The 20,844-nt window shown below is 41.1% G+C and overlaps 1 protein-coding gene across 1 annotated transcript; it reads left to right on the top strand.

The window, feature by feature from the left end:
• Window positions 1-260: 260 nt before the first annotated feature.
• GPI (glucose-6-phosphate isomerase) lies at window positions 261-18,669 on the top strand. The gene is made up of 18 exons (XM_065733150.1): window positions 261-422; window positions 2,911-3,001; window positions 3,821-3,889; window positions 6,094-6,213; window positions 7,398-7,481; window positions 7,569-7,715; window positions 9,388-9,459; window positions 10,484-10,528; window positions 11,310-11,363; window positions 12,292-12,352; window positions 13,941-13,984; window positions 14,222-14,374; window positions 14,728-14,857; window positions 15,211-15,287; window positions 16,396-16,524; window positions 17,064-17,139; window positions 17,231-17,297; window positions 18,227-18,669. Exons 1-18 carry the CDS (start codon window positions 304-306, stop codon window positions 18,348-18,350), a joined length of 1,662 nt encoding a protein of 553 aa, XP_065589222.1. The 5' UTR covers window positions 261-303; the 3' UTR covers window positions 18,351-18,669.
• Window positions 18,670-20,844: the final 2,175 nt, after the last annotated feature.

Below are 20,844 nucleotides of genomic sequence, written 5' to 3'. Positions count from 1 at the left end.
CCGGCCCGGCCCCTGGCAGACCCCGAGCAGCGGGGACAGGTTAAAACCAGGCCGGCCGGGTAGGAACGAGCGACGGAGCCCTACACGGCTTCTCCGGGCCCTCGCAGATTTATAACGGGGTGTCTGCCCGCCCAGCCAGCTGCTTACCGGCACCGCGCGGCCCCAGCGCGGTACTGAGGGAATCGCAGAGGGGCCGGGGCCGGGGCGGAGCCGCGCCCAACGCTATAAAGGCGGAGCGGCAGCGGTCGCCTCATTCCCCGTGTCCGCCGCCACACATCCGCTTAGCTTCGCGTGGCCGCCGGCATGCCGCTGTCCTCAGACCCCCATTTCAAGAAGCTGCTGGAGTGGCACAAGGCGAATGCCTCCAAGCTCGTCCTGCGGCAGCTGTTCGAGGGCGACAAGGACCGCTTCCACAAGTTCAGGTGAGGCTGAGTGGCCCCTGCCCGCAGCCGAGCTGCGGGTCCTTCCCCACCCCAGGAACGGGGCCGCGTGGGGCCGCCGCCCTGCGGCTCGCTCCGGTGGGCGCCGCGATGGGGAACGCTCTCCCTCCGGGCCCTGGCGGGGCCGCGGTGCACGCGGAAGGCCGTGGCGGGAGGAGGCGCCCGCTGCCGCTCCCCGCCGCGCTCTGGGCGTAGCGTAGAGTTCGCCGCCGGCCGAGGCCGAGCGCTCGGAGGCCGCTCCTGGGCCCTACGGCGTCCCCTGGCGGGGCGCGGGGAGAGGGGAGGGGGGGCTCGCTCCGGAGGCCCCGAGCACGGCGGCCGCGCGTGCTCGTCCTTGACTCATCCTTGCAGCGGGGTACGTGCCGGGCGGCACAGCGCCGGCTGCGGCGCGCACGGCGGCATTGTGGGGCGGCCATCTCGCGGCCGCGTGCTTAGTCATGATAAGCCCCGCGATAAGATGACTGCGGTGATGGCCGGAGCCGCTCCTGTGCCCCCGGCTGCCGGGGTTAGGGCAGAGGCGGCCCCTGCCCCGAGCGGCCCTGCGGCCCGCGTAGCAGCCAGCACCCTGCAGCCCTGCATTTTTTAATTTATATTCTTGGAGGAAGTGAGACGTGGAAACAGTGTGAGAGCCTTTGGTTTTCCCAGTCCATAAAATGGTACTGCTGTTGTGAGCGCTCTGCTGGCTGCTGAAACGTCTGCTGGGCTGTCCCGGCAGTCAGACGGCTCCGCTCGTGTGGAGGTGCATCGCTGCTGCTCCGTTCCTCGTGAGCCCGGGCAGCACAGATACAGCGAGCTTCTGTTGAGGTGCAGAGACAGGGCTTGGTCGTTCCACGTGTCAGTGCTTCCTTCAGCGTCTCTGGTCAAGTGACTTTTCTTTCCTCTTGAGCTCATTACGTGCTGCTTAAACTGCCGGAGCACCACATGTGAAGTCCCACGTAGCAGTGTTCAAGAGCTGTTTTCATTTTGCAGGGATGGAAAAGGTATACCAAGTTTTTGGACTGCTGACTTTATCTGGCCCTTCTAGCAGGATGTTACTTAACTGTGAGAAGAGCAGTTTCAATAATTGCTTAGCTAAATCTTTTTTCAGTAGGTACTGATGTTCTGTTTGCAAGCTTTCCCTATCTCCCATATGTTCCAAGAGACTGAATTTCCTAATATCCATAGGGCAGTGGAGAGCTGAAGCAGACTGGCTGAGTAAATCCTGAGATATAACTGAGGTACTGCTTACGACACTGAAGTTTAGCCTTACTGTTGCCTCACTAAACAATCTACACTAACCATAAAATCTGGTCTTGATTTCAAGTAGTCTGTGTTGATTTTCATGTGTATACGTAGTAGGCTTCAGATGTTACACTGCAGCTGTGTACCTGTATGCTGCAACTGAAAGCTGTTTGATAAGTGATGCTCATATGTAGCTCCATACTGGAAACAATCAGTGTCCCCAGAATGTGCTTACCTGATTAGTATTTTTCTTGTGAAAGGCTTTCTAGGAAAGCCACCTGTCTCATAGCTCTCTAACTTTGTTTATGCAGACTACAAGGAGAAGAAACAGTTATGATATTCTAAGATGGTTTTATTTCACTTCATGATTTGGTCCCATTTTGTGATCAGTTGACACATTGTGCACTGCCAGGAGGATTTTATGGGAGCAACTAAAATTGCTGACTAGACAGCCAGGTTTAGTTGGGCAGATCAGCTTGCACACTTAGCACTGATCTCTGCTGTGCTGCCATCCTGTGGATCTGGCCTATGGCTGCATCTGCTCAGAGCTGGGCCTGGAGGCCTTCCCAGAGGCCTTCTGTAATTTGCACCTCTTGCCTTGTGAAATATCTCTTAATGATGGCAGTCATTTCTTCTGGGTATGAGCATAAAGGATTTGACCCTCTTCTGAAGGAAAAAGACAATCATATCCATTTAAAAGTGCTTCTTGATACTTATGTTCTATGAACTTTTGAGTAACACCAGTTTTCAACTTGAACACCTTATCTCAGGGACTGCATAGCTATTAAGTGTTATATAGGAACCTTACACTCACTGCCTGTGTCCTGAGGGGCATAGACCCTTTCCTCCTTCAGTGTTGTCTCCACTTGTGCAAACTTGCATGTCCTCTTCCTTATGTAACATGGTCAGACACATAGGGCACACCTAGAGCTTTCTGTGCTGCCCTGATGCAGGGTCTGTAGGAGCAGTGAGCCTTCTGTTTTCCAATGACAGGCTGCATGATTTAGCTGTGGCTGTAGCTTATGTGACAAGTTGTGTTCTGCCTGGGTGCTCCCATCAGAACCCCATTGCAGAATGGATAGTGTAGCAGAATGCAGCTGAGCTGAAGGGTTTTATGCTTCTGTTTGAAGAGAGGGTGGAACTCTTCATAGACAAGCTAGAGTTCAAATTACTGAGCTTGCAGAGTTGTCATTGTCTTGCTGAAAATTCTTGATGAGTGTGCAATTAACTGAAGTGTTTGTTTTGATAGCCTGACTCTGAATACTGATCATGGGGATATCTTGCTGGACTACTCGAAGAACCTTGTTACAGAAGAAGTGATGAAAATGCTGATTGAACTGGTAAATAAACAAAACTGTTGTGTTAATTCAATGTTCTAAAAAAGTTTACCTCTAACTGACCTGCTTTGAATTTGATTCCAAGTTCAAGATAAGTTTGTGAGGCATTGTTGTAAGTCTTGCGTTATCCTTTGGCCTCATGGAGTTAGGTCATTTTTTAATGCCCAGGTCTCTCCTGAGCTCTCTGAAAGATTTCTCTGTAACAGACTGGTTGGTGACACGTGCTGTTACTGAGGTCTGGAGTAAAATAAGGGATTGATATCAAGTTCTAAGAAAAGGTGATGCCTTGTGGACCCATAGCTGGAATGTTGTTTTGTGTATCATGTAGTTATAGTTTTGATATTCCTTTGTAGTTGGAGGTATTTTAAGAAGTTTTTTGTCATTAACTTCACTTCAGCTTGCTGTCCATAATTAACAGCCCTTCCTTTGCCATTAGTTCAGCCACACCAAGTAGGATACAGTTCGAAAAAAGCAAAACCACCTCTGCTGTTATATTTAATTAAAAAATATATTTAATCTGTTTAAGGATCATAAATGGATCCTGTAGCAGCCTGACAAGATGCAATGGAGTAATTAAATCTACTCACTGCATCTTGATCAATTGAATGTGTTGCTATATATCCCTTAAGTGAATAAATGGCATGCATAAAAATACTTGCTTTAAAATAAGAGAATCTATTTTTTGACTAGAATATGATGAGTCTTTCACCTCAATTTCTCTTTGGATGTTGTGTGGTAAATGCTTGCTCTCCTTTCTGTTAGCTGGCAGTATGTGTTGACTTCTTGCTATTTTTAAGAGGAATCTATTTTTACATTACTCAGGCGAAGTCAAGGGGTGTGGAAAGTGCCAGAGAACGAATGTTCAGTGGAGAGAAGATCAACTTCACCGAGGTAAGGCTATTTCTGTCTGTAATTATTTCCCCGCAGTTGTGCGTGTGTAGTTGTGGATGTTTGTGCATCTTTGTAAGAGATGAGTGTCTGGAAAACTTCCTGTAATTGCTACTGTGAAATGCTGGAGGTGGTTGAAATGGTTGTTCATTACTTACATGAGAAATTTCAACAGCTCTGACAAAGACAGGAAAATGTGAATAAGGCTGTGTAAGGCTTTCTGCTCTGGGTTACTGAAGCTGCTGAGTTTTGGGCTCTTCTACCAGGAGATAGTATAAACAAGCTTGAATAATTAGTCACCTGTTTCTAGAAGATTGGTTATACTCCTGTCTGTAGATCTGAGAGTTATAATGATGTTTAGCTCTTCATTAGAGCATACAGAGGGAAGAACTGTACCTTTTTTTTTTCTGAAATTAAAAGTAGGATGGAATTGATGATAGAGCATGATTTGTTCACCTGCCTTAAAGTATGTTTGAGGCAAACTTGTAGAAACTTGTATTTCCTTTGACTTGGTTGACTGATTTTTTTTTTAGGGTTAGAATTATTCTTCACTGTTTACCTGAAAATAAATTTGGTGTTTGAAGACTTGTCAGAAGGCTGTACTTTCCACAGTAGCATTGCACTGTGTGATGTGTTTGGTTTCAGCTGCTAGCTCCCTACTTCAGTACTGTCTGAATATGGTGACTTAACAGTTAACTATGTGATGACTCTGGTCTTTTTCAGGCTATTTTTCCTTTCTGGTCAGAATTTGATTTGGAATTAAATTTGGTGTTACTCACTTTCTATTAGTGTAGAGGAGCAAATCAAGTTGATTTGGTTATGAAATATGAACACGTGGACATCATAAAATGTTGATGATGCATTAAACAGATTGCTCTCAAAACAGCATGGTGGAATAAACCTGGAGCAACAAGACAGAAGGGTGCTGCTTAGTGACGGGAACTGACTTGTCCACTACTCTTGTTCTTGTTTAGGACATTCTTTAGGTATTTATCCTGAGTATTTAAGACTTGTCTGTATTTGGTGCTGCAGGCATTGACTGCTTGGTTGGTCCTTACGTGGAAATTCTTCATAGTGCACTCAAGCATGATGTTGCCAGGTGTTTGTTGCGATGAGTTAGAACTTGTAGCCTGATATGCTGCAAAGACAGCGCATTACAAGGCAGCCTGCATCTGACCACACTGAGGGCATTCTTTACTGCTTACCAAAACTTAAAGTATTCTTGTTCAACTGTAGATAGCAAGTTCAGATGCCAATCTTGATGAAAAAAGAATCTGTTAATCTAGGTAATGACAGTATTTACCAAATAATACCATTCCACAGCTAAGAGTTACAAAAAAAACCCACAGCAAACCTGTTCACTCCAGATTTAAGCATGTACATTTTCATTATCAATGATTGAAACCACAAACTCAGCGTTTTTTGAACAAGTATTTTATATTTAAATGATAACTTTGTAGATTTCACTGTTGGTGTGGTCTTTGTCTATCAGTGCTTCTTATTGTCAGGAGAAACAATGAAACAGGAGACAAATTATTTAATTTGTTCATTAGTATTGACTACAGTTCCTTTGATCTAGATTAAAACCATAAGCCCTGTAACAGGCAAGTCAGAGGCTGGATTTCAGTGTTTTGACTTGTGTGCACATTGCAATACTTATTCTCTGCTAATGGTTTTTTTCCTCCATAGAAAACAACAGCTGTGTGTGTGTCTGGTGTGCAGGATATCCAAGGAATGTTTACTTGTGGCCAGTGGATGGGATAATGTGGTTACTGTATCTCAGCATTTGGTGAAAAATGATACATATTTGTTTGTGTGTATGAAAGAGGCTACTGTATAACTGAGAAAATGACAGAAATGGACTGTTCTATCAGTATCCTTATCAACAGGAAAAACTCCTTTGTAGGACTGAGGGACGTGTATTATTGTAGACTTGAATATTGCTGAATTCTGAGGCTCAAATACTCAGTGCTTCTTAAGGGATCTGAGTGCTCTCTTTAAAGTAGTTAAAAAAAACTATTTGTTTACTTGGTTGAGATTGTAATCCCTCTGCAGTGATTCTGTGAAGTGAGGGTGATTAGGTAGGTAGCTGGTGGTGTGTGTGTGCACACACAAATGACTGCTGCCAGTTCCAGTTAATCTGAAGGGTTTGGGATGCTTTGGAGTTGCTTCTGATTTAAACCTTTTCTGTCCCCTCCTCTTTTCAGAACCGAGCGGTGCTTCACATTGCTCTGAGAAATCGTTCCAATACCCCAATACTTGTAGATGGGAAAGATGTTGTTCCAGAAGTAAACAAAGTGTTGGACAAAATGAAGCACTTCTGCCAGGTATGAAGTACCACCATAATCTACTTCTCATACACTATAATCAGGAGGGGTTCCCTTACATGCATGCTGTCAGGTGTTGGTTGTAGGCTCATTCAGTCTGTTCTGTTTCTTCAGGCAGGTTTTTAATGTTACTGGTTCAGACATGGAATTATAGTTTTTCTAAGAGTGGCTTACTTTCCTGTAAATCATCAGTCAGAATATCACTTCCAATGTAGATCTAAAATAAATCATATTGAGCAGTATCTTTGGTAGGATGAATGGAGATCCTTGTTCTAGTTGACACACCTAGGCGCATGAAGTTCTAAAACTGTGGCAACATCATATGCAGGTGGTGTGATGGTGCACGCTAAAAATGGTTTTGTATTTGCAGAAAATAAAATGAAGCCTTCACTTAAGAACTTCTGCAGGGAAGGAGAGCAGCTATCAGCATGATCAACTGATGAAACAGTTGTAGAAAAAATGCTTTAGGATGGCAAACTTTTATCTAGAAGTGTGCATGATACTGAAAGATCCCTTTAGGGACTGCAGTTGGATTTAATGCATAGATAGTACACAATGGAGAGAAATTAGTGCCATGTTTTGATATTGCTTAATAATTGTAATTTTTTTTTTGTTGGGACTCAGTAACTGTTTAAAAACTACCAAGAACAGAGCAGAGAACTGCATGTGCTTTGAAGATAAACCCCAGAACTTTCAGTGCAAAATATACATGAATATGGAACAAAGAAGCTTTTTTGAGTGCTTAATTTGCCCATAAGTGTTATCTCCAAGACTTTATTAATATAAAGTTTTCCACTTTAATTAGCAAAATCATATCTAATTAAGGATATCTAAAGAAAAATCTTTACATGTAAACATCTCATGCAAATAATTCAATGCTTAAGATTTTTTCATTTTTAACTTGATTGTTTTGCTTTCATACTCTTACTGTAAATGCTGTAATAGTTCACATACAAGAAGGCAAGATTTAATGCACATATTTAAAACTAACTGCAAAATTAAACTTCTGATAGCTAGACACTTAGTTATTGCTTGCTTAGAAGACGGTCGTATAAAACTAGGTTGTCTTAGGAGGTTCTCTTCAGTAGTACTTGAAAACACAGCCTGTTTCCAGTGTTACACTTGTTAAGTTCAACATATAAACAGTATAAAACACTTACTGTGTTCTCCCTCCCCTCCATTAGAAAGTCCGCAGTGGTGAGTGGAAAGGCTACACTGGAAAAGCTATCACTGATGTGGTCAATATTGGGATCGGTGGCTCTGACTTGGTAAGCTCCTGATTTGTGTACATACCTTCTGGTTTTTTGTGTGTATGTATATGCATTTAAGACAGCCCAACTGTTGCTTCTCTCCAGGGGCCTCTGATGGTAACCGAAGCCTTGAAACCATATTCCAAGGGAGGCCCACGTGTTTGGTTTGTATCTAACATTGATGGTACTCATATAGCCAAGACCCTGGCCGAGCTTCACCCGGAAACCACACTGTTCATCATTGCATCAAAGGTATGTCTAATAAAATCACTGGTGTGGCTTTTTCAAGTGGTGAAGAATTCAGTCAAAACAGATTCTCCATGGGAGGATCTAAATTAGGGACTCAGAGTGAACTATTTCTAAAAAAGCCTGTTCTCATTCTTCCTAAACTTGGAATTATTGGCTTGTATTGCTACTGAAATACTATGGAGTATAGTATTCAGGCACTGAAAATCAGTCATCAACCCTACCAAGTAATGCATGAGCAATTTTATGTTGTCTTCAGAGTTTCTCAGCCAACACAAACTTACGTTATGTTCTCAAAGGTTTGCTTTGCTCTGTCTTGTTGTGGTTGGGATGTGTCATCTCATATAGCTTTCCTAGAAATTCAGGATTTCATCACATTCTTTACTTTTGCTGGTGGAATGTTTCTTGGTCAGTAGTGTTTTGTTCTGTTTTTTTCACTGTTTTTTTTTTTCCACATTAATGTGGTTTGGGAATCTTCATTCTGTTTTACGAGATCTTTTGCTACTACCTTAAATAACATAAATGCTGGCTTTTTTGGCACTATAAATACTAAGCTTCTTGCTTTATGAACAGGCTAAGACTGATGGTCATTTTTAAGTTGACACCTCATTTTTGAGTACAGATGTAATAGCTGCCTTTTTAAGTCTCAGCTTGTTAGCGAGCTAGTTATTTAAGTTTAATTGCTAACTGCCATCTTTGAGAAATGCTGACTAGAACATCTTGACTTCTTATGAGGGGAAACTTAAGACAGAATTCTTTATTACATAACTTGGGTTGTTTCATATTTGAAGTACAGTAGGCTCTTTTTACCATTGAGGACAGAATCTGCAGTAAATGAATGTGCGTAATGCTGCCCATGCTCTGCTGTGCTGCTCATTATCTTATTTTGGCAATTGTGTGGCAGAGGAACTTATGGAATAATAAGAAAACTTCACAAAGTAATGCTATTGGTTAGTTTTGAATAATGGAGTACAGGCATCATGGTTCAAAGGCTTAGAAGACTGCCAGATTAAAAGAGTAATGCTTCAGTTTGTATTTGCCAAGCTGTACTTGGATAATTAAATATCTTTGGAAGAGGATGAATGGCATTTTTTTGTTTGCCATAACAGGCTTATGTTTCATAATGAAATATGTCTGGAGATAGATGAGAGTAGGTTGAATGTTCACTCTTAAAGGAAGATTTTGATGGTTGAGTACATCAGAATGGTTGTAGATCTTTGCAGATCTGCATGACTGAACTTCTTTGCACACTTCATGAAGCAGGAAAATGTTTAATCAGCAAAATACTTATGGCAAGAGTTTTAGCAGAAATGTGTGTTGCTACATGTAAGGAATTAAAGATCAAGTGGGCAGTCCAGGTGAATTGTCCTGTTTTGAAACTGAATTAGTTCCTTTTTAATTGGGTGATAAAACTTAATAGAAATACTGAAGTAGAAAACTTCAGTCTCAAGGGTTTGTGCACCACTTCCAGCAAGGGAAGGAAGTGGGGCGTAATGATTCCTGATCCAGGAAAATGATAACTTTGTTTAATAAACTTTTTTTTTGTCTTGAGTGTGGCAACAGCTTTCTATTATGAACCTCTATTCCAGATATCCACAGCAGATTAATTCTGAATGTTTTAGCAACCTGAACTTGTTTCAATTTTAAGTATAAAATATCTTTGTTTTCTGATTCTCAGACCTTTACCACCCAAGAAACTATCACCAACGCAGTAACAGCCAAAGAGTGGTTCCTACATGCTGCTAAGGATGTAAGTCTGATGATTCAGTTACATAACAGAATGCAACTGATTCCTGTTGCAGTTTCTCCTTAGTCATTTTGAGCATGCTTTGGAGCACAGCCAATAACTGCCCAGACATATTCTGTACAGCATTTGCTAAGCTATGCAGCTTGTTGGAGTGCATCATGGTTAGTGACAGGCTGTCTGACTGAAGTGATAAAACAAGTTTTTTTATAGATTTTTTTTTTTTTTTTCCTCCCAAATCCTGCCTTTAAAATAACACGATAGTATCTGCCTTAGAGCTGGTTAATGGTTTGCTGCTATCACTGGCATGGAAATTGAAGAATATGGTGTCTGCATGTCCTTGTCTTCCAATTCTTGACGAGTTGTTCAAAGCTATAAATTAAATTATGGCTGAAGAAGTATATGGAGATTTCTATAGCAAATGGCTGTGCTTTGAATAGAAACCTTGTATTTATCTTATTCCCTCCTGTTTCTAACTTTTAAAACAAAGATGCAAATACTGCTTGCCAAGGTAGTTAGTATGATCTTTAACATGCTCTAGTCAGAGTAGCTGTACTTAGTTTGAAAACTGGGCTTTTAAGTTTCTCATTGCAGAAGTTTGCCAGAACAGTTACTGGAAGACCAAAGTCTAAATCTCTAATTTGAGGTTTATCAGTAGTTGCAGCTGTATTTATCCTTCCTCCTTAGAAGGGAGGGGTACAGCAAAGCCGAAGTATTCGGAAGTGGCATTAGCAATGTAGCATGCTGATTATATACTTGGGAGAAAATTGTATGCTACTCCAAGAAGCCTCTACTTTCAGCTCAGAGACCTTCATGGGAACATTGTCAGAATGTGCTTTGTCTGGATGGGCATGCTGCCAAGTATTACAGTAAATGTGAATGAGACTATTTCAATTTGATAAGTGTGAAAATAACTGATGATAGTAAACTATTTTTTATTAGACATAAAACTGATTTGCTAATATTTTACAACATGAAATCAAAATAATTAGCATTCCAGATCTAACAGTCTTCATTTTTTTTTATTAAGCCTTCAGCTGTGGCCAAGCACTTTGTTGCCTTGTCTACCAATGGTGTAAGTATAACAGTCTTATTTAGGCTTTCTTCTGTGTACTTCTAAGTCTCATTGTACAGTCAAGTAAGGAAACCTTTAAAACACCATTACTTGAATACCAGTAGTTAGAGTTCCTACTGAAATAAAGCTTTTATTCTACTGAAAATAATTGGAACACTTCCAGAGTATGGAATTATAGCACTATTGTAGACGTACTTTTTCTTCTAGAGCTTTGTAAATCTGCAGTGATAGATACTTCAAATATTAGAGCTTTCTGTTATTGATAAGGGGTACCTGTTCTTAAGTGTGTGTGCATGCAGTTCCTCTGTAAACAAACAGTACTCTTAAACTCTTCAGATATTTGCTGAAGTGAGCAGGTAGTTTGTGTGAATAATATGTTACATGTAGTGAGCATAATGTGCACTCATGGCATTTCATGGAAGAAGACTGAGTTGGAAGAGGTGCAGCTATCAGACTGCAGTGAGAGGCTGTTAAGTAATCCCGTGTGAAGTTCCTTTTTCCGTTCTGGGCACTTCAGCTGTAAACAGTGTCAGTTCTAACTTCATTGCCATTCTTCTTATGTAAGGAGTGTTTGTCGTTGCATTCAGGACTACTGAATGGTAATAGTGGTATTTGGAAGTGTATGTAGGTTTAATTTTTGTGATGGAAGCTATGTATTTTTAAAATAGAAGGTGTAATTGGGCAATTGTGTATTTATTAGGCATCAAACTTGTTTTATATTTTCTGGGCATGAAGATTTTTACAAATGTTTTTATTTTCTTACATGTTTTTTTTTTCCTAGCCTAAAGTTAAAGAGTTTGGAATTGACACTGAGAACATGTTTGAGTTCTGGGATGTAAGTAGAAGTCTTAATGTGCAGTAGTTAGAATATCCATTAGAATAACTTAATTTAGTTAAGAAAATCTTAACTAGATGTCAGTAACTGACCAAAAATGAAATAATCCCCCCCAATAGTACTTGTATTTTTCACGTTTCAGTGTTAAGAGTCATGATTTAAACAAATAAGAAGCATGCCTAACAAGTAGAGCAGTCTTGTCTTTGACATCAGGATTTAAAGAGAATGGTTTAGTGGTCTGAAGAGGAGCTTTCCATGCTCTTGGCTGACTAATCATGTGCTGGGTAACAGGAGATAGAAGTATTACCTTATTCCTAGTTATTATAAGCTGTGACATTTGACTGTTGGGGTCTACTGTATATAATCTACGCCTGTAAAGGTCAAACATTAGAAACAGGAGTCTAACTTTGATATTTTATAGCACATGCATTTAGCCTTGACCCTTCTGCTTCAAATCAAACAGTTTGGTTTGTCTCATTGACTGTGCCTGACAAACTAGATTTTATAGCTGCAGTTTATAACTTACCTAGAGTGTTACCTTTCCCTAGATAATGTCAGAACTTTGCAGAAGCAGATTGTACTTACAGAGCACAAACAGTAAGAGAACAATTAACACTAGATTTACAGCTTGTAATTCAAAGTGAGCTACAGTCATTCTGAAGGGAGCTGCTTCAGCAAGCAAATCTTAGCCTCCAGACTAGTCAGAAGACTGCATTCATTCTCAAAGAAATGCATGCTTAAATATTTGTTGAAGGGCTGCTATAAGGTCCCCCTGACTGATATATGACATGTACTGGATTATCAACAGAAATAATTTAGATTTTGCTGAAAGTAGTCTAAACACATGCTGCTATTTCATACTAGTTTGAATAAGTTTGAATTTCAAAGCCTTGTGCTTCTCCTGTGTAATCCAGTCTTTTGTTTTCAGTGGGTTGGTGGTCGCTATTCTCTGTGGTCAGCCATTGGTCTCTCCATTGCCCTTCATATTGGTAGGTATTCCTGTGCTTAATAAGAACCTGTTTAGGGATTATACTTGTAGAATAACTAAACTAGATTGTGAATCAAATTTGGGGCCAATTGTTTTACCCAGCCTCTTCTGTAAGTAGGTGAATGTTTGTGCTGAGACAGCCTAATGTAATGGAAATGTCAAAAGTACAATTAAATGTCATAAGTAGATAGAAATGGTCAAATTATCTCTTCAGTTGTCTGTGTAGCCAAAAGTGCTTGGCTTTTTGTAAAGCTGCATCAGTCTTGAAAACTAAATCTTGTGACTGACATGCCTAAACTATTCAAGACTAGACTATCAAGTTTGTGACAACATATATGCTTCTGTGTATGAAAAAAGTTGTCTCAAATTCTGCATGAGAGCTATGTGTAGCCTGGAAACAATTCCTTCTCCCACCACATCCTTCTTGCTCTGCTACTTGTCTTAAAAACAGCATTCATATAGCACTAGACTCCATTGTCTGCAGTGGGTTGTGAAGCAAATATAGATGACCCTCTAAATTGATCCTCACCTATCTTAGTGCTCTAAAGCACCGCTGGTGTTTTTGATGCACATATCAAATGCAGGTCGATAGTACACAGTGTGTGTGAAAGAGCTCTGGGAAGTTCTTTTCCTTGATAGTTCTACAGCCCTATGTTTGTTCCTTCATTATTCCTTTCCAATAATTAGTCTGGGACTATAAAGCTATTAATGAAAAGCTAGAATTTCCTTAGCATGACGTAAGAAGAAAAACACTGGTTGTGGAATTCTTGGAATAATGTGAGCAGGAGTTGTCACGTGGGAAAATTGTACTTGAACAGCAAAATAAATGTCAGACACTTTGTTTTGTCTGAAATAAATTGTTCATCTGTGCTGTCAGACAGATATGGTAATGACTGCTGATGTGCCAGTCTGTCTGTGCTGCTTGATCTTGCATCTTTCATCTACAAGAGCTGCCCCCTGACCATGGGCAGAGCTCCTGCTTTGATTGTCAAACACTTCACCAAGACCTCATAGATGTTTTGTTTTTTTTTCTGTACAGCAGTCAGGGTTTTCTGGCTTCCTGTGAGAAAAATATTAGTTACTTTCATTACTGAATATTTTATGATGGCTAAGTCCCCTATTTAGATAGCAAACAATCAGATCTTTAGGCTTTTTTTTAAGGGAAGGAAGAGGAACCTTTCTCTGAAAAAATCTTTTTTTTTTTAAAGACCTTCCTGTTTTATTTTGGAGAAGCTTTTCCACTGTAGCTAGTAAGGGGAGAGATTGGTAATTGTAGCCTTGAATAATACATGTCCTGCTGTAATTGCCTTAGTTTTCCTTACAGTTGCCCATTCTACCTGAACAGGGTGTTTAGGCAAAGTTTGTGAAATATACTTCTTAAAGTTGGTCTTGCTCTGACATTCATGCCTTAATCATAACTAATAAGTCTGGGGTGCTAATTCAGAAGTAAAAAGTATAACTTTAAACTCAACGAGTGGTCGGGAGCCTTTCTGCATGCAAAAAAATCTCAAGCTATTCCAGGTTTGCCTCTACCAGAAAAATGAAATCTAAGCTTTAAGTTCAGACTGACTTTTTTTTTCCATTGTTAGGTTTTGACAACTTCGAGAGCCTGCTTGCTGGAGGCCACTGGATGGTGAGTGTGTGCTGCCTTTTTCAGATATGCACTCCTACTGTTTCTTAGCAGGATTACTGAAGGCAGGTGGTTTTTAAAGTTCATCTCCCTGTGCTCTTGCAGTGCTTGTAAAATGACACTGCTTTGGGAACTCTCTGAATCAAAACAGCAGTTAAAAAAAACAAAGCACTTTGAAGATTCAGGAGGTATGACAATTGCTGTAAGGAAAGTGTAATTTTTGTTATTGTTGTTAAATAGGATAAACACTTCCATACTGCTCCACTGGAGAAGAATGTGCCTGTTCTCTTGGCCATGCTGGGGGTGTGGTATATAAACTGCTACGGATGTGAAACCCACGCACTTCTGCCCTATGACCAATATATGCACCGCTTTGCTGCTTACTTCCAGCAGGTAAGGTTCAACTGGAGCAGAATGTTTCAGAAAGCAAGGATAAAGAACAAAGATATACCAGAACCAGGTCAGAAACATAGGAATGCATGTTTCCAGGTGAAAATTACAATTAGGTGATAATTCATACAATCAGGGACCTAAAGTTGTGTGAAGATACCGATCATCTGATTTGCTCACTTGATTGATGTTTTTTCTTTAGATGTCAGTTAAGTTTGTGTTTATAAGTTAATATCTTAAGTATACATAACTGCTTTCTGTAAATAAGTGACACTTACTGTAGTCAAAGTGTGTATGGAAGTTTGTACTCATAATGTATGGTTCTGGAGAAAGATAATTCTACTCCTCCCTTTTAGGGTGACATGGAATCTAATGGTAAATACATTACCAAGAAAGGATCTCGTGTGGACTACAATACTGGCCCTATTGTGTGGGGAGAGCCTGGCACTAATGGGCAGCATGCATTTTACCAACTCATTCATCAAGGTAAAACTGAAACTATTCACTACTTTGTTTTGGTATTAAATTCTTGTTAAAAGCTGTAGAGTCTATGGAATTTACACTGGTTTAGGAGCTAGGCTTGGGCTTCTATCTAGGCTTGTGTGACACTACTATTGTGTTCTTAATTAGTGGTTTAAAAGGCCATAAGATGCAGGTCTCTTTCCTAGAATGAGGATACTCAACTAAAACTGAAGCTACTGAGCTGTATTTTCTTCCCCCTAATACATGACTTAAAATCTTTGAAGTGGCTGAGTCTACCAATAACCCAACATGGAGTGATAATTTAGTGTTTTACATCTTCTTCTATTGCAAGGCTCTTAATGTGGCTTTTCTTGTAGGAACACGCATGATTCCCTGTGACTTCATGATCCCAGTTCAGACTCAGCATCCTGTCAGAAATGGTTTGCATCACAAGGTAATGAAATCTGTATTGGAACGCTCATATTTTCTTGTCACTGAAGGTATTGAGTTTAGCCAGTATTGCAGTGCACCTCATTTCCAAATGTCGCTTTGAAACCATATGCACAGGCTCTGAATGTTTGCAACAGATTTGAAAAGAAGTCTAAATTACAGTTACTTGTCTAGAAGCATTCTTGTTCTTTAAGGACAGTAGCTTCAGTTATTGAGACAGATCAACAGTGAGGCCTCTTGAGGCTAGGAGGAGCTGAACACTAGGCTTATGGAGAGAAGCTTCCTTGTAGGAATTCGAAGGAGTGTAACTCTTTGTGGAGTAGGAAGAAACATATTATCAGAGCTGGTGAAAATTTCCTCAGAGATGCTGTTGCAAGTCCTCATACAAGCATGCTTAGGGCTGTAACCCTTCTGTGCAGACCTTTAAAACCTGTTTTAGTTATTGAATTAAGGATTGTCAAGGAACAGTGTCAAACCATCTATTTTTTATGTGGAAACAAGTGTTCTGGTTTATCATTTGCTGCATAATTTAGAAAAAGCATGTTTTGTCAGCTAAACTTCAGTAATGTGGTGATTTCAGGTTAAAAATGTTGAGTTGCATATGAGCGACTTTCTTCAGTTGTACCAGCTACACTTCTGACAAGATGGCTTTGTGAAAAAGAAAATGTTTCCTACTATTTCTTAGAGATACAAAACATTATGCAAGGAATAGTAACCTAAATTTCTTCTGTATTGGTGTACTGTGAGAGTTATCCTTCCTAGCGTAAAGACATAATAGTTGTCCAACTTACGCTTTTTCTCAAAGGATAGTCATTGTGAAAGGGATGTACAAGATGCAACTTCCTTTGCTCACACCAGGAAGTTTGCTGCCTATTCCAACAGGGGCAGGATTTCTCAAAGCAAACCTGGGTGTTCTTGAATGCATGCACGATTGAAATAGTAATCAGCAGCACTGAGGTAATGGCAGACATAATACACAAAAGTAGCATTCTTTACTGCAATAGTGTTAAAAATATGACATGTTGCTAGAGTACATCTGTCTGGATTCAGGCACTGAGAATCACTTTTCTGTCTAAGAAAATAGTAGCCGTGTATTTATCTCTACCTCCTAGATCCTTTTGGCCAACTTCCTTGCTCAGACTGAGGCCTTGATGAAAGGAAAGACTGCTGATGAAGCTCGTAAAGAACTGCAAGCAGCTGGACTGAGTGGAGAGGCTCTGGAGAAGCTTCTTCCCCATAAGGTAAGCATGCTCTGTTAATTTTCAGTTCCTTCCTGATTAGTAAACTGCTGTGGTGAGGGTTTTGTGGTGGTGCTGCTTGATGGAGCTTGCTAATGGGGGCCATGCCCTCAGGTGTCTATCAAGTGCTACTGTCCTGACAGTGGTGAAAGGGGTATTAAAGATTGTCAGGTGTAGTGTAGCAGTCTGTAAATGGCACTACCATTAAACATAATGACTGGAAGTCATTTGACGCATTTTGGGGAGGAAAAAAACCTGTCTCTTCAGTGCCTCTAAGTTTGTATTTTACCACTTTCCAGAGCTGTAGTGGTAGTAGCAGTGCTTGGTGATATCATTTTGCTGTTGCTTTTAATAAGCAGTGGGGGGAAAAAGTAAAAGAGTATGAAAATACAGCTCCATGATTGCAGCTGTTAGCCTTCAAAGCTTTCAGGATTCTGCATTTGCTGCTAATACAAACAATTTTATGCAGACTATAGGGGAAACGCAGAACTTGAATCAGAAACTCATTGCAATGTACTGTAACGTACCTCTTGTTTTGAAAGGTCTTTGAGGGTAATCGCCCAACCAATTCCATCATGTTTACAAAACTCAACCCATTCACCTTGGGAGCAATCATTGGTAAGTAAATGGATCTTAATACTGTGAATGCTTTTTAAGACTTCATGATAAGGTTATTGATCAAGTGTTTTTTGTTTTTTTTTTTTTGTAGCCATGTATGAACACAAGATATTTGTTCAGGGAGTTGTCTGGGATATTAACAGCTATGATCAGTGGGGGTAAGTTTTGTTTTGTTTCTTGCATACTTAATTGAGTATTCCCTAATATGATAATACATGGTAATATTAACTGCTTGGTGTACTTTGTTGGAAACTTACACGGGAAAAAGTACTTGGAAAAGGAGCAGGGTTTTTTTTAATTGAAACTTGTCTATGCTGTAATGAGTTATTTGGTAGGGCAAGTTTGCTCTGAAGGCCTAGAATAGCTTCTTTGTGAAAACTGAAGGATAGAACTTTTACATAAATTTTAGAGCTTTATCAGTTTTTTTACTTGAAATAGTGTAGCAGAAACTGGAAACTGTCTAATAAAAGCTCTAAGTATCTGCTACAGAATCTGAAATTTAGAGCAAGATACAAATAAATAGAGCTTTTGCAACAACATAAGAAAAACTTAGAGTGGAATCTAAACTAAATAGGAAACGTGGGGAAGGCAAGCAAAGTATGCTGTAGAACCAGTTTCGTTTCTTGGAGCTGCTAGAATACCCTTGTTTCTTATCTTGTCTGGCTGGTCCTCTATAGTGCTGAAGTTTGAGCAGCTTTCAGTCCCAAAGTTCAGCTGCTTGTTGTCTTGGTGCTACAAATCAGTATTTTGAGTGATGTGTTGAATAGTGAGCAAAGAGCAAGGTGAGTACCTTCTGCTTTGGGACAGGCTGCATAATACAAATATGTGCTGAAGGGGAAAACTATAGACTGCAAAACAAAGCTCTTCTGAGTATCTTTTAACTTGAACTGTCTCTTCAGTTAGGCACCTGTACTTGTGAGAACTTCACCATTTGTGAATGGCACTGAGTTAAATAATTTGTTCAGTAACTCATGAAAAGTCAGTGTTCACTGTTATGTGCCAGCAGAGAGTAACGTACTTTTAACATGCTTTATGTTGTTAGCACTAATTGTTTTTCCTCTCTGTTCTCCTGCTTTTGTAAATGCAGTGTTGAGCTTGGAAAACAGCTTGCCAAGAAAATTGAGCCTGAGTTGGAGTCAGATGCTCCAGTGACATCTCATGACAGCTCAACTAATGGGCTCATCAATTTCATCAAAAAACACAGAGCCTGAAATGAAAGTTTGAGGACATCGACAATCTAACCACCGAATACTCAAGTCTGTTGTAGTTGTGCTTTTTTAGCCACTTTTAACAAAAAATAGCACTTTACCAATGTAGCTTCTTCACTTGTTGCAGTTGACCTTGTTGCGTCAAGTGTTATAAATGAAAACTAGTTTTGTGAAACCCAGAGATTGTATAGGTGCTTTCTATTTTTGTGGTTGTTAATCTGTAAAGTGCAGTTGGTACGTTCCTCACTTCTTATCCGTCAGCTTCCTTAAAGATGATCACATAATGGTATTAGAAAATAAAAGATATGATGGATGAGTAGAAGTTCTTCATTCTGTATCTTTTAAAGCTAGGTACAGACCTAGTAATGCTTGCCTTACTGTGTGTAAGGTTCTCTAAAAGCCATGTACACTAACTTTTGTCTGGCATGTCATTGCCCTGGTCTGGGTCTGCTGTATGTTCAAAGAATCGAGTAATCTACAGCTATAAATGTTCAGATTGTATTTTATGCATTTGAGCAAGATGTGGATTATTTTCATTGCTACTGTACAAGGTTTACAAATGGTTGAAGGTCTGTATTGGTTTCTCCAGAAGCTGTGGCAGCTCTGCAGATGGCTTCTTTCCTCCTTTTTGAAGAAAGTTTCTGGAGTGATAGTGATACCTTAATTTTTCCAAACTCTTTTCAAGAGTGTACGTGAACCTGAAGTCTAGCATTGCTTGCAGCTATGTATTTTGGTATCCTCCACAGGCAGCTCATCTCTCTCATCTCAGTCTTAAGTGAGCATCACTATTCTAACAGAACTGAATAGTATCAGTATCTGTGAACAAGCTGCATTTATCCTCTTAATTCTCTACTGCTGTTGTTACCCTTCATGTTAGTGGATGAGCATGCTGTGCCTATTTTCTTTATAACACCTCTATTAAAAAGGTAAGACATGATCATGGAAGAGAAAAATAAGGTGGATTAGCTGTGAATCTCACAGTGTGTTTCATTGACAAATGCTACTGCTGAGGAAGTCTGAGCCTGCACCTATTAATGTGCATGTCTGCTGCTTATACATTAAGTGACAGCATTGCTGATTAATCACCATTGCTACACCAGTAATCTCTTTCTGGCAGCTATCTGCATGGGTTTGTTCACTCAGTGTCTGTTGTGGGTTTGAGCTTCATGAAGTGTTTTCTCCATAAAGCACTGTCACCACTCACCCCTTAGTGGGAGTTGAAATAGTTTTGTAGGCAGCTGTAAAACTTCTGCTGAGCTGTGGAAGGGCTCCCTCTGGTGGTGGGGCTGTGAGGTGGTGCTTGCTGTGGTCCAAAGGCTGCTGGGGAGGCTGTAGTTTTTTGTCTTGGTGCTACTCTTGCAAATTCTAAACTCCAGAAGCTTTTCTTGGAGAAGGTAGAGAACAAGTCTTGTTCATTAACTGTAAAGAATGCATCTTGTTTATTGGTGTGTGCAGCCTGATTGCTGTTGTGAAACAAGCTGAAGGGATGGCAGCAGCAGGTGCTGTTAGCTTGCAACCACAAAAACCACACAGTAGGACAACGGTAAGATCGTGACTGGTTGTGCGTAATAAAACAATACTCAAGCAACGGTGCTGTCAGACCTTGTTTAGATTTCAGACCCAACTGTTCGCTGCGGCAGCGTTCAAAATCCCTGCAGAAAGCAGAGGAGGAAGAAAAGCAGCGAGGTGCGGGCTGAACCCGCGCGCGCTCTCCTGGACCGGCGCGAGCGGCCGGCCTTCCCGCGCAGCGGCTCGGCGCGTGCCGCAGCCCTGTGGCGCCGCCTGGCGGTGAGGGCTGCCCGCTCCTATCAGCGGATCGCAGAGTGCCGTTCGGAAAGGGTTCTCACCGTGGCTTGCCCATGGACTGACCTGTATGCCACGGTTACTGCCTGATGTTCAGAGCGGGAGTGTGGGAATGACTGCTCCCTGACGTCTGCATCCGATCACAGGGAGAAAAGTGGCAGCGAAGCCCTGCGGAAGGTTCTTGCAGCAGGGTTGTGCAGGCTGCAGGTTCAAGGAATCACAGGATTGGAAAGGACCTTCAGGATCATCCAGTCCAACCCTTTAGTAGCATGCAGAGAAGCAGGCTTGCTGCACTCTGGGCATGTGCTGGTGAAGATGACTGGCCACGTGTTAAACGGATGCATGAGTCTGTTTTGCAGCCTACTATTACCCAGTTCTCTTCCAGGCATGTGGATGGTTAGTTTGAAAACTGCTAGGAAGAGGCAGCAGGAGCTGGAAGCACAGCCAGGAGAGGAGACAGTGGAGCACTGCTGCACTGTGTGCTGGCTGAGGGCATGGATGTGTGCAGCAGGAGGTGGGTGGGAGCTAGGGGCAGCCCAATAAAGGAGCATGATGTGCAGAAATGGAGGCATCTAACCATGAGCAAATCCCAGGGAGATGGTTGTGAATGGTGCTCTAGTGCTGCAAATGGCGAGCTCACCAGGTTTGGTGGGGAAATTGTGATGGCTGTGGCTGAGCTACTTCATGTAACTCT

Source organism: Cyrtonyx montezumae, unplaced genomic scaffold (assembly GCF_038088225.1).
Source record: "Cyrtonyx montezumae isolate F1298 unplaced genomic scaffold, pur_monq_1.0 scaffold_17, whole genome shotgun sequence".
Lineage (NCBI taxonomy): Eukaryota > Metazoa > Chordata > Aves > Galliformes > Odontophoridae > Cyrtonyx > Cyrtonyx montezumae.
The sequence above is the reverse complement of the archived record's forward strand: the minus strand, read 5'-3'. Positions and strand labels throughout refer to the sequence as shown.

Excerpts from the sequence above, each read along its gene's own strand:
- GPI (XM_065733150.1), top strand. The coding sequence starts at position 304 with ATGCCGCTGTCCTCAGACCCCCATTTCAAGAAGCTGCTGGAGTGGCAC. Across the intron at positions 15,288-16,395 it reads GAAATGGTTTGCATCACAAG|ATCCTTTTGGCCAACTTCCT; the intron begins GTAATGAAATCT and ends TCTACCTCCTAG. Across the intron at positions 17,298-18,226 it reads AACAGCTATGATCAGTGGGG|TGTTGAGCTTGGAAAACAGC; the intron begins GTAAGTTTTGTT and ends TTGTAAATGCAG.